Source organism: Bos indicus x Bos taurus, chromosome 3 (assembly GCF_003369695.1).
Source record: "Bos indicus x Bos taurus breed Angus x Brahman F1 hybrid chromosome 3, Bos_hybrid_MaternalHap_v2.0, whole genome shotgun sequence".
NCBI classification, from domain to species: domain Eukaryota; kingdom Metazoa; phylum Chordata; class Mammalia; order Artiodactyla; family Bovidae; genus Bos; species Bos indicus x Bos taurus.
The window spans coordinates 6,547,999-6,558,784 of NC_040078.1; the positions used below are offsets into that span (position 1 = coordinate 6,547,999).

Below are 10,786 nucleotides of genomic sequence, written 5' to 3' on the forward strand. Positions count from 1 at the left end.
ATGGTCTGCAGCACGTCAGGCCTCCCTGTCCATCACCAAATCCTGGAGTTTACTCAAACTCATGTCCATTGAGTCAATGATGCCATCCAGCCATCTCATCCTCTGTTGTCCCCTTCTCCTCCTGCCTTCAATCTTTCCCAGCATCAGGGTCTTTTCAACTGAGTCAGTTCTTCACTTCAGGTGGCCAAAGTATTGGAGTTTCAGCTTCAGCATCAGTCCTTCCAATGAATATTCAGGACTGATTTCCTTTAGGATGGACTTGTTGGATCTCCTTGCAGTCCAAGGGACTCTCAAGAGTCTTCTCCAACACCACAGTTCAAAAGCATCAATTCTTTGGCATTCAGCTTTCTTTATAGTTCAACTCTCACATCCATACATTACTACTGGAAAAACCATAGCTTTGATTAGACAGACCTTTGTTGGCAAAGTAATGTCTCTGCTTTTTAATAAGCTGTCTAGGTAGGTCATAACTTTTCTTCCAAGGAGCAAGCGTCTTTTAACTTCATGGCTGCAGTTACCATCTGCAGTGATTTTGAAGCCCCCCAAAATAAAATCTGTCACTATTTCCACTATTTCCCCATCTATTTGCCATGAAGTGTAGGCGTGACATTTTCTGGAACCCCATTCCATTCATTTAAATTCTGGAGGTGAGAGAATTACCTCATGGGAAGAAATGGGAAAGGCATTACCTCCTACAGAGAGAATAATAGATTTCCTCTCCATTTTGCCAGTAATCTCCTTATAACAGCTTGTTTGCTAGGTGATGACTGTGGGAAATAGGGTCTGTTTAGCTGCCTCTCAGTAAGCTCTGGGGGAATTAATAGGTCCCAGTGTTGGCAGTTCTCTTTAGACTGTGGCACATTAATGCCTCTTGTTTTCAGACGAAGCCTTAAGGCAACAGTGAGAATCCCATTTAATATCTTGTTCCACAATCAATAGTTCAGCTTGCCTTCTATCACAGAGTCCAATCTATGATAACAAAAGTTGATTTAAGTTTCAGTTTGCTTGTCTGTTGTGACAACTCTGAAAACCTAAAATAAGCACTGAAGAACACGCATGGTTAGAAGGCTGGAGAAAGTCAGTACAGAATGTGATCATACAAAATAAACAAATTAGTCTCCTGCACAAAATGTGTACAATCTGACCAAAAAAAAAAAAAAAAAAACAGAGTGCCTTCTTTTAGAACCTGATCTTGTTTCCAAGAAGTAAGGACTGGACACTGTGAGGGAGGTGGGGAATAATATGGCCAAAGAAGAAGGAAAAGAGTGGAAGGGGGTGGGGAGAGAGAGAGAGATTCTGAGAACACAGTAAGACACTCCTTGGTTCCATTCTTGGCTCCCATGGATACAGCCGAGAAGGAGCACTGTGGGCCCGTCAAGGGGAGGGCTGGAGGCTGGCAGGCTTCCTTAGCTCACGGAGCTATTTCAAGCTCTGGGATCAGTGCCCACATTCAGGAACTTAGCATTCCTGATGAGGGAGGTGGCATGGAAGAGTGCTTTCAAGTGTGTTCAACATTCTCCCCACAGCCCTCTCCAAAGTTCCCTCTAACCTCCCCACCTCCCTAACACCAAGCTCCTAAATTTATTGAAGAAAAACAAGCTCATTTTCAAAGTTCAGCCGGGCATAGCAAAAGAAGCAGGCAGCATTCTCACAGTGAGAACCCTGGATTTGTAGGTAAGTGCTACTCACTATGTTCTTTAATAAAACTTTAGTCTACATTTTAGACTAAAAGCTAGCTGTCTTAAAAATTTCTCTCCTGTGTCCTGACTTTATCCTCCCTTGTAATGCTAAGATTTTTCCTCTGTTATTATCAACAAAGCTTTATTAAGAGTAATCTATTTGTATCCTGGGCACATATTGTGCATCTAGTCTGAGATGCATATTGAGAAGGAAGCAAAGAGGAGGAAAGATGTGTCCCTGCCTCTTAGCACAGCACAGTCCGAGGAGGAAGATGAGCTCCTTTCAGCTATGCAGACTACTTGTTGGATGCTTGTACTGTTTTGTAACCAACAGATCCCACTTTCCCCACTTTTTGAAATAGTGATTGTTCACATTTGGCATGTACCATTTGACTCCAAATGACTCAGTGATGAATCTGCCTGCCAATGCAGGAGACACAAGAGATGTAGGTTTGATCCCTGAGTCAGGAAGATCCCCTGAAATAAGGAAACGGCAACCCACTCCAGTATTCTTGCCTGGAGAATCCCATGGACAGACGAGCCTAGCAAGTTACAGTCCGTGGTGTCACAGAGTCGAACATGACTTACCGGCTATACAACAACATTAGACTCCAGAGTTGTAAATCTGAAAGTTCTTTGAAAGCAGGAACTGTGTCTCATTCACCACTACCCTCGGCCCTCAGCATAGCACTTGGCACATGGTAGGATTACAGGCTGCATGGACCCTCATGTACATAAATTAATTAATTGAAGGGGCTCCAGAATGGCTCTGTCCTAAGTCCCCAGATCCTCCCCAGGGCCCTGAGAAGGCTTCTGGGGAGTCTTTAAAGAACAGTAGAAGGAACTTATCTCATAGGGTGAATAATGGCTTATATCTGTAAGGTGTTTAATTTTTGCCCTAAAATTTATTCATGTACTTTTCTCTTGATCTTTATAGCAACCTGATTGGGGGTTGTATACAGAGCCTATCTATCACTCTTTTATTGACAAGGAGACTGAGGCTCAGAGAAATGACTTTGACCTAGATACTTCCATGTCACACTAGAAAATCACATTACTGTAGGTCTGATAAATAAAATATTATCTGCTATATCAGTAAACAAAGATTGCCACAGTTATCAGAAATTGCAGTCAGCACCACTACTGAGCTGGTTAGCCCTGAGGGAACTCAGGAAGGAAAAAATATCTGCTATCTAGCAGCTATCAGATTGCAGTCACGCCACACAGTGAGCCCTGGGGAAACTCAGAACATGAAAACACAGGATACTAGCCCCAGATAGCTGAGGTGCAGAGTAAAGGAATGATTTCAGTGAGTCCAGGCTCTTGAATCTTCCCATACAAAGAAAAGAGCTAAATTCTTTAGCTTGAGATATCTGGTTTTCTTTTATTAACAGTCATCTTTTGTTCCCACTACCTGCCCTTTGTTGCAGACTCCTATGTACCTTAGCGATATATTAGGATATATATGTAGTTATATAGCACCTCCTCTTCGAAGCAGCTTTCTCAGGGTTACTTGAAAGGCTGCCTCCCAGGCTTGAAGTTCTAAAAATTCCCACTGAATAAAATATAACTCTCAACTTTAAGGCTGTGAATAATTTTTTAGTTGACAGGGAAAAGTTTTCTAACAGTGTAACTTAATCTGACTGGGCAGCTATGTATTCAGAAATACTCAGGATTCAAACACTGATTTCCGATAAAAGCCAGGGTCAGGGTCCCCATTCTGCTTTATCAGGTCTGACACAGCACCTGAGAGAATCTTGTTTTATTGCCTCTAGATCATGAAGAGAATGGAGAGGCATATGGTCAGGGGACCACTGCATAAGCACTTCGATCTGGAGAGGAAAAGTGCAAAGCAGGCTGAAGCCAGACTCAGCCAAAGACTGCAGAGACTAGAGGATATATGCCTGTACCACGTGAAGTCACTGACCAGGGAGCAGAGACAGCTCCAGAAAGAACTGCAGAGGCTGCAGCAAGGTAAGGCTTCCAGGATGGGGAGAGGCAGAGCAGGACAGCTAGCCATCGCTTGGCTGGGGCGAGAGTAATACCCCCTACTTGGTGATGAGGGCCCTTTCAGAGACTGGACACTCAGTAAGAGGACTTTTGATCTCAACTTGGATTTTAGGCTTCCCACCTTTCTCTCCCTCAATGATACAGCTCCCTGGAGCAGTGCGCATGCAAACCTTCCTCAGCTAACACTTCTCAGGCTCCCAGTCTTTCAAATGAGCTCTCTCTGACTTAAAGCTTTAGTGTTCTACTTTCTTATATCTGGGTTGATTTGGTTTCATTTCTTTTTTATGCCTGGTCAGCAAACACTCTCTGAGTAACTATTAATGTGCAAGTCATCTTATGAAAAGGAAGTAAAAACAAAAAAATTCCCCGGGATTAGTAACCAGAGAGCATGTTTAACAGTGGCTGACCTCTGCTATGGCTGAGCACAGAGCACTTGGCTATTTCCAACACACCAGACTGAGAGTCAGATCTTCCCTTCTTCTGCAGAAAGTGAATTTCTCAACTTATCCTTCTTGTATTCCAAAGTGTATTGACACGAGAGCTTGCAGATTTTGCTTAGATAAGAAAATTTTGCAAAAGCAATTGCTGTGTATTGGTACTATGATTTCATTGTCTTCTTAAGCCAAAGAGCAAGGATTTCTGTCATTTCCCCAAAGAGGTGTCTTTACCCAGAAGCTGCGAGTTCACATTCTTTATAATAATTCCCTCCCATAAAACCTTCTGTTGCCAATGAATAATCTTTTCCAAATGTACACATTACTTAGAAGACTATCCAATGAACATAGACTATACAGTTTAGTAATTATAACAAAATTAATGCTACTAACTTCAAACACCAATTTCTGGTTAGTACGCTATTGATCTTCACAGAGGGAAGGGCTACACAATGATATCCAGAATCTCAGACTTTCCAAAGCTGTCTACACCATTCAGTAAAAAAATAAGGAAATAAAACTGGCTGCTCAGTGATTGTATCTTTGTCCATTAAACTGTGGTGGCTGAGAATACAGACTTTGGACCCACACTGTCAGGGTTGAAATCCTGACTCTATCACTTACCAGCAGTGAGACCTTGAGCAGCTTACTGGACCTGCCTCTGCCTCGGTTTTCTCCAACATAAAATGTAATTGATGTTTCTTACCTCATGGAGTCATTTGAGGATACAGTGAGCATTTGAAACAGTACCTAAATACAAAATAAGTGCCATGTAACTGTTTGCTGTTATCAGTCAATCAGTAAAAGATTGTTACAGGATTAAAACTCTTCCACAGTTTTGTTGAAAGTTGCCATAGTTATACAATTTATAGAAACTGTTTTTATTTTTCCCATAATAAAATAATCATATTTTAATATACAGCATAGAATGGATCTATCTCAGCTCTTCACACTATAATCCCTTCTTACTTAAGGCAGGGGCAGGAGCCCTGAAAATGATATAGCATGTTCTAGAAGAAAGTCAGGTATCACAATTCAATATAAAATCATTTAGATCTCCATAGCTGATATATGGACACAAGGGCCAAGAGTAATATCCAGAGGTCTAGCCTATGATTTATTTCTAACCTCCAGCTTTGGGTTTTAAAGAGGAGTAACTGAGCAAGTGACTGAACTCCTCTGGTTTAAACCTCCCTGTCTGTAATAAATGGTTAAACCAAACTAAGGATGAGAGCTCACAGGATGGAAAGGAATCTCAGAAACCATTTGGTCGAATCCCACTTCATTTCTCAAAAAGGTTATTGAAGACCAGATACTTATTCTCAAAGTGGTGTTTCAAAGATCATGTTTGAGAGAGGTGGCTGTCTTTGGTGACTAGAGAGTTTGCCTGATAGACAGGGGGTGTGAAAAGAGTCTGGGCAGAAGGCAGAAAGCTTTGATTCAGGGGTCTCTGTCTCTGTGTACTTTAGAAAGTCACATCCTCTCTGTGCCTCAGATTCCTTGAGCATAAGACTAGAGAAGAAGGAAGAAAGCAATATGAATTAAGTCTCAGTGTTTATCAGGCACTGTATTAGACAATAAATTCCCATGATTCATTTAATGACCTTGTTGTTGCTGCTGCTGCTGCTAAGTCGCTTCAGTCATGTCCAACTCTGTGCGACCCCATAGATGGCAGCCCACCAGGCTTCCCCGTCCCTGGGATTCTCCAGGCAAGAACACTGGAGTGGGTTGCCATTTCCTTCTCCAATGCATGAAAGTGAAAAGTGAAACTGAAGTCACTCAGTCGTGTCCGACCCTTAGCGACCCCATGGACTGCAGCCTACCAGGCTCCTCCGTCCATGGGATTTTCCAGGCAAGAGTACTGGAGTGGGGTGCCATTGCCTTCTCCAAATGACCTTGTTACTGAGTTTCAACTATATGCTAGTTGGTGGATTGCTTCAAATACATATTCCAAGTCCTCATCTAGAGAGATTTGCATCAGTAGGCTAGGAATCAGGCTCAAAGTCCACATTTTTAACTGAGTTGACACTAAGGCAGATTACTCAGGGACAGGTGATTCATGGGCCAAACTTTACAAAACACTGTTACAGCAACCCCAATAGAGGCAAGAATACAAATATGAAAAGCATGGTCTGTGCCCTCAAGATGCTCACATGTGGATAGAAGGTAACTATGCTCACAAAAAATTATATCAGAAAATACTAATTGCTAAATTTGTTTACAAAGTAGAACAGAAGCATGGGAAGGTTCCCATGTCTATTAAAGGGGCTCAGGCAAGATGTCCCAAAAGACGCAGGGTATGAACAGAATCTCAGAGGGGTAAGAGGATGAAGATGAGTGGAGGAGGGGTGGTGGGCAGTTTGTCATGAGAAGACATGGAATGTTTCTACACACGGTAAGAACAGTATGTACGAATGTGCATACATGAGGATGACATGCTACAAGTCGCTCAGTACTGGAGGGGTGTAAGGGGTGACTAGAAGGGACAGGTGTGATATTTAGAGGCAAAGCAGAGCAGGCAGGGTCTCCAATCATGAATAGCTCTACAGATCTTACAGAAGAGTTTAGATTTCACCCTATGGGGTTTGGAAATGGGGAGATTACATGTCCAAATGAGATAAGGATCACTCTGGCAGCAAACTTTAAGGTAGACCAGATAGAAGGATTCCAGAATTCAGACCAGGGTTTAAAAGCCTAAACTAGGCATTCGTCACGTAGGAAAAAAAAGTGAGTATATTAAGATATTTGGAAAGTGAGATAGCATCTTAAGGGGGCTGGCATTTTGAGATATTTAGAATGCAGAATTGTCAGAGCTTTATGATTAATTACATGTCCAGCGTAAAGAAAACCAGAGTCAAGAATATACTCTCTGGCACAAAGTAGGCACCCAAACATTCCTGTTAAATTGGATAACTAGATGGGGACACACACACACAGACACACACACTCAAGACAACAGAAGAGGGACCCCAAAAGGACCCCTCTTGCCTTGACTACCTCACCAAGAAGTTATCAGATGAAAGAATATTAGGAGTTTAATATAATTTAGAGGCCCTTTATCTGGTCACATTTCCTTTGCCTGGTGCCTACCAACGCCAGTGTTGGTTTAGGGAACTCACTTTCCTTACAGCAAACGAGTGCAAGACTTTCAACTCCAAGTGACCAGCTCATGAGATGTCTTGAAAACAAACCAGGTCCTCTACAGCAGCTATGACTACAAGATTCTGAAACACTAACTCAAAGAGAGAAAAACCCACTTACTCACGGCCAGCAGTTGCAACTCTTGGCTCAGGTGGGTAGGAGGTCACACAGTCGAGGCGGATGTAACAGCAGGACACCAGCTTTGTGTACGGCTCACACCCAGTCATTTTGATTTGAGAACATCATGCTTGCCAAGTAAAACATTCAGACAAAACCTCCATGGTCCCAGCCAGTTTAAACCTCTGACCTCAGTGTTTCTAAATCCTCTATAACATATTCTAGGTAAACACTGGAGAACTGCCTTAGGTTTGCCTGTTTCCATTCCTCATGCTAGATCAGCCTGTTGGGTAATGTGATCCAGTGGTATTCATATACGGTTTCTCTGCCCAGAGAACCAGGTCCAGGCATTCTTTTCCTTCTTCTCTTACTGTGTTAGTTTTTTAGGGCTACCCTACCAAGTTGCCATTAACTAGGTGGCTTAAACAACAGACCTGTGTTCTCAGAGTTCTGGAGGTCTACAGTCCAAAACTAAGGTACTGACAGAATGGTGCCTTCTGAGGCTGGAAAAGAAGGCTCTGTTCCAGGCCTCTCTCTTTGGTTTCTATGTGGTCACCTTCTCCCCATGTCTCTCCGCTTCACCTTCCCTCAACCTGTGTCTATATCCTAATTTCTCCGTATTATAATGACACCAGTCATACTGGTCAACAGCTCACCTGTATGGCCTTATCTTAATTATCTCTGTAAAGGCCCTGTCTCCAAATAAGGTAACATTCTGAAGTGCTGAAGATTAGGACTTCTACACGTGACATTTGGGGAGGAAAGAGTTCAACCTGTGTATGTGTGTGCCAAGTCACTTCAGTCATGCCCGACTGTTTGCGACCCTATGGACTGTAGCCGGCCAGGCTCCTCCGTCCATGGGATTCTCCAGGCAGGAATACTGGAGTGGGTTGCCATGCCCTTCTCCAGGAGATCTTCCTGACCCAGGGATCAAATCTGTGTCTCTTACGTCTCCTGCATTGGCAGGCAAGTTCTTTACCACTAGCGCCACATGGGAAACCCACATTTCAACTCATAGCACCTATTAATTAACTCAAAGCAGATATCATCAAGAAAAAGCTCTGCTCTTACTTTGGGAATAGAAGTCAGAAGAGACCAGAAGATGTTCTCACGCTTTCATCACAGGGAGGGCAGAAGCACAGAGCTCTGCAGGCTAACAAAGCTAGGTAAGACGATGCTTATTAAACTAATGCATATGCCATTGAGTCCTTCTTTCAACTGACCTCTTTAAATCATCCTCCCCCTGAGAAAGTGCTGCCCTTTCCTTCTTAAGGAAAATGCTGCATTTAAAATAGATAACCAACAAAGAACTCCTGTATAGCACAGGGAACTCTGCTCAGTGTTATGTGGCAGGCTGGAAGGGAGTGGAGTCTGGGGGAGCATGGACACATGTGTATGTATGGCTGTGTGGCTTTGCTGCACACCTGAAGCCATCACAACACTGTTAAAGGGCTATACTCCAATCTCCAATATAAAAAGTTTACAAGAAAAAGAAAAATCATTTCCCCACATTGTTTCCATCCATTCTCACCCTTCATCCTCTGTTCACCCACGTTATTACCTCAGTTAATATCACACAAAAAGGAGCCAGGGTCTAAAAATTTGAAAATGCTAAATATTAGCTCTTCATCAGTTTTGAGAGAACTTTTTTCTTATCTCCTTTCCCAGCGCACTGACAACAAATACGACCCAAGGAAGATCCAAAACCAAGTCCCAGATGCCTCCTTTCCATCACATTGGTCCCAAGGACCCCATGAAAAGCAAACAGCAGGCACTATCTCAAAATAACAGAACTTCCCACTTCATAGAAGAGAAGCTGCAAGCCCAAGAGAAAGAGTCCATAAACCCACCAAAAGGAAAAGGCTCCAACGAGAGCATCTCTCTTCTCTGTCACAATCAAGACGTCTCCACCCACACTGTAGATGGAGGCCCCGGTTCCGGCCCAGCTGGTGACAGTGAACCAGGGCACAGTGATGAGACCAGATCAAATGATGCCAGCACAAGACCAGACCACAACCCTGCAAAACAAACGCCCCTGGATCCCGTGGAAGGTGGAGGAGACTTCAAAGATAAGCCCCAAACATCAACCTACTTGGAGTTGTTTGAAAAGGCCAGAAAAGCTCATTACCTCCGGCACCGGGTCCCCCCTGAGTCTGAGAGATTGCTCAGCATTGCGGAGATCTTCGGGCACAAGGAATCCTCACAGTCCAGGGCAGAAAAGGGATGTGAGAACAGGGTGACCATCTAAGTTACTTCATCTTTAATCGTCCACTCTATCCCCATAGTATCATGTGTCATAATTACTTTAGCAACTGAAGCAAACAATACAAATACATAGATATAGATTTTATTTTAAACCTTAGTCTTTTTTGCCTTTTATGGGAGTATAATGTTTCACTAAATGAGCAATGCTAGGATGAAAAACGGAGAGATGAATCTTCTGAAGCCATTCAAAGCAATATACGCATATTGTTAACGTTACCAAGAATATGAATCTACATTGATCCCTAGACTTTTCCTGAAAGGTAAAATATTAAGGGACCTGCTTACATATGCCACCCTTTTCTTTTTTTTTTATTATAAATGTATTTATTTTAATTGGAGGCTAATTACTTTACAATATTGTATTGATTTGCCATACATCAACATGAATCCGCCACAGGTGTACACGTGTTCCCCACCCTGAATCCCCCTCCCACCGCCGTCCCCGTACCATGCCTCTGGGTCATCCCAGTGCACCAGCCCCAAGCATCCTGTATCCTGCATCGAACCTGGACTGGTAATTCGTTTCACATATGATATTATACCTGTTTCAATGCCAGTCTCCTAAATCTTATAGGAGGTTCTTACGGTGCCACCTGCTGGCAAAATGGTGTGGCTCTTCTGTTTGTTTCAGTTTTACATGTAAAGGTAAGGCTAGGAGGTCAGTTGAAAATATGTACATAATACAGTCTATAAATAAAACTTTCTCTCCCATACAGTTCTATGTTATTTTTTGAAGCCCTTTCCTTACTTCTTTTATTTCCAAATAGTTCCATTTTGGTTTTCTCATTCCCAGTTTCAACCTGCTCTTATCAACCTTTTTGGATCCTAATAAAAAAAATAATTAACAGTTTATAAGAAATGTGCCCCCTCTAACATTTTCTTCCAAAACAATGGGAGAAGGCAGGACAGGAGCAACAGAATTGACTGATGAATACCTGATTTATTTACACTGGCCATGACCGGGCTGACAGGGTTAGGAACACCAGATGTGGAGAACCTCCTGTGCAAACTTCCAAGCCCTTTATTGTGCTCTTTCTCCTTGTCTATCTCCATTACAAGCACCCTCCACAGGGGTGGAGTTCTCAAAATGATTTATCCCACTTCTGAAAGGCTCTTTTCTCTGTGCTGACCATAACTTCA

General features: G+C 42.8%; 1 protein-coding gene across 2 annotated transcripts; it reads left to right on the top strand.

Annotated features, from left to right (window-relative positions):
* Positions 1-1,428: 1,428 nt before the first annotated feature.
* CCDC190 (coiled-coil domain containing 190) lies at positions 1,429-10,361 on the top strand. Of its 2 annotated transcripts, none has more exons than XM_027527180.1 (4): positions 1,429-1,674; positions 3,455-3,653; positions 8,421-8,547; positions 9,050-10,361. In XM_027527180.1, exons 2-4 carry the CDS (start codon positions 3,458-3,460, stop codon positions 9,627-9,629), a joined length of 903 nt encoding a protein of 300 aa, XP_027382981.1. In that variant the 5' UTR covers positions 1,429-1,674; positions 3,455-3,457; the 3' UTR covers positions 9,630-10,361. The 2 variants fall into 2 exon arrangements, with proteins under 2 accessions (XP_027382981.1, XP_027382987.1); XM_027527186.1 differs by having other exon boundaries at positions 1,431-1,674; positions 8,424-8,547.
* Positions 10,362-10,786: the final 425 nt, after the last annotated feature.

Excerpts from the sequence above, each read along its gene's own strand:
- CCDC190 (XM_027527180.1), top strand. The coding sequence starts at position 3,458 with ATGAAGAGAATGGAGAGGCATATGGTCAGGGGACCACTGCATAAGCAC. Across the intron at positions 3,654-8,420 it reads ACTGCAGAGGCTGCAGCAAG|CAGATATCATCAAGAAAAAG; the intron begins GTAAGGCTTCCA and ends ATTAACTCAAAG. Across the intron at positions 8,548-9,049 it reads CTGCAGGCTAACAAAGCTAG|CGCACTGACAACAAATACGA; the intron begins GTAAGACGATGC and ends CTCCTTTCCCAG.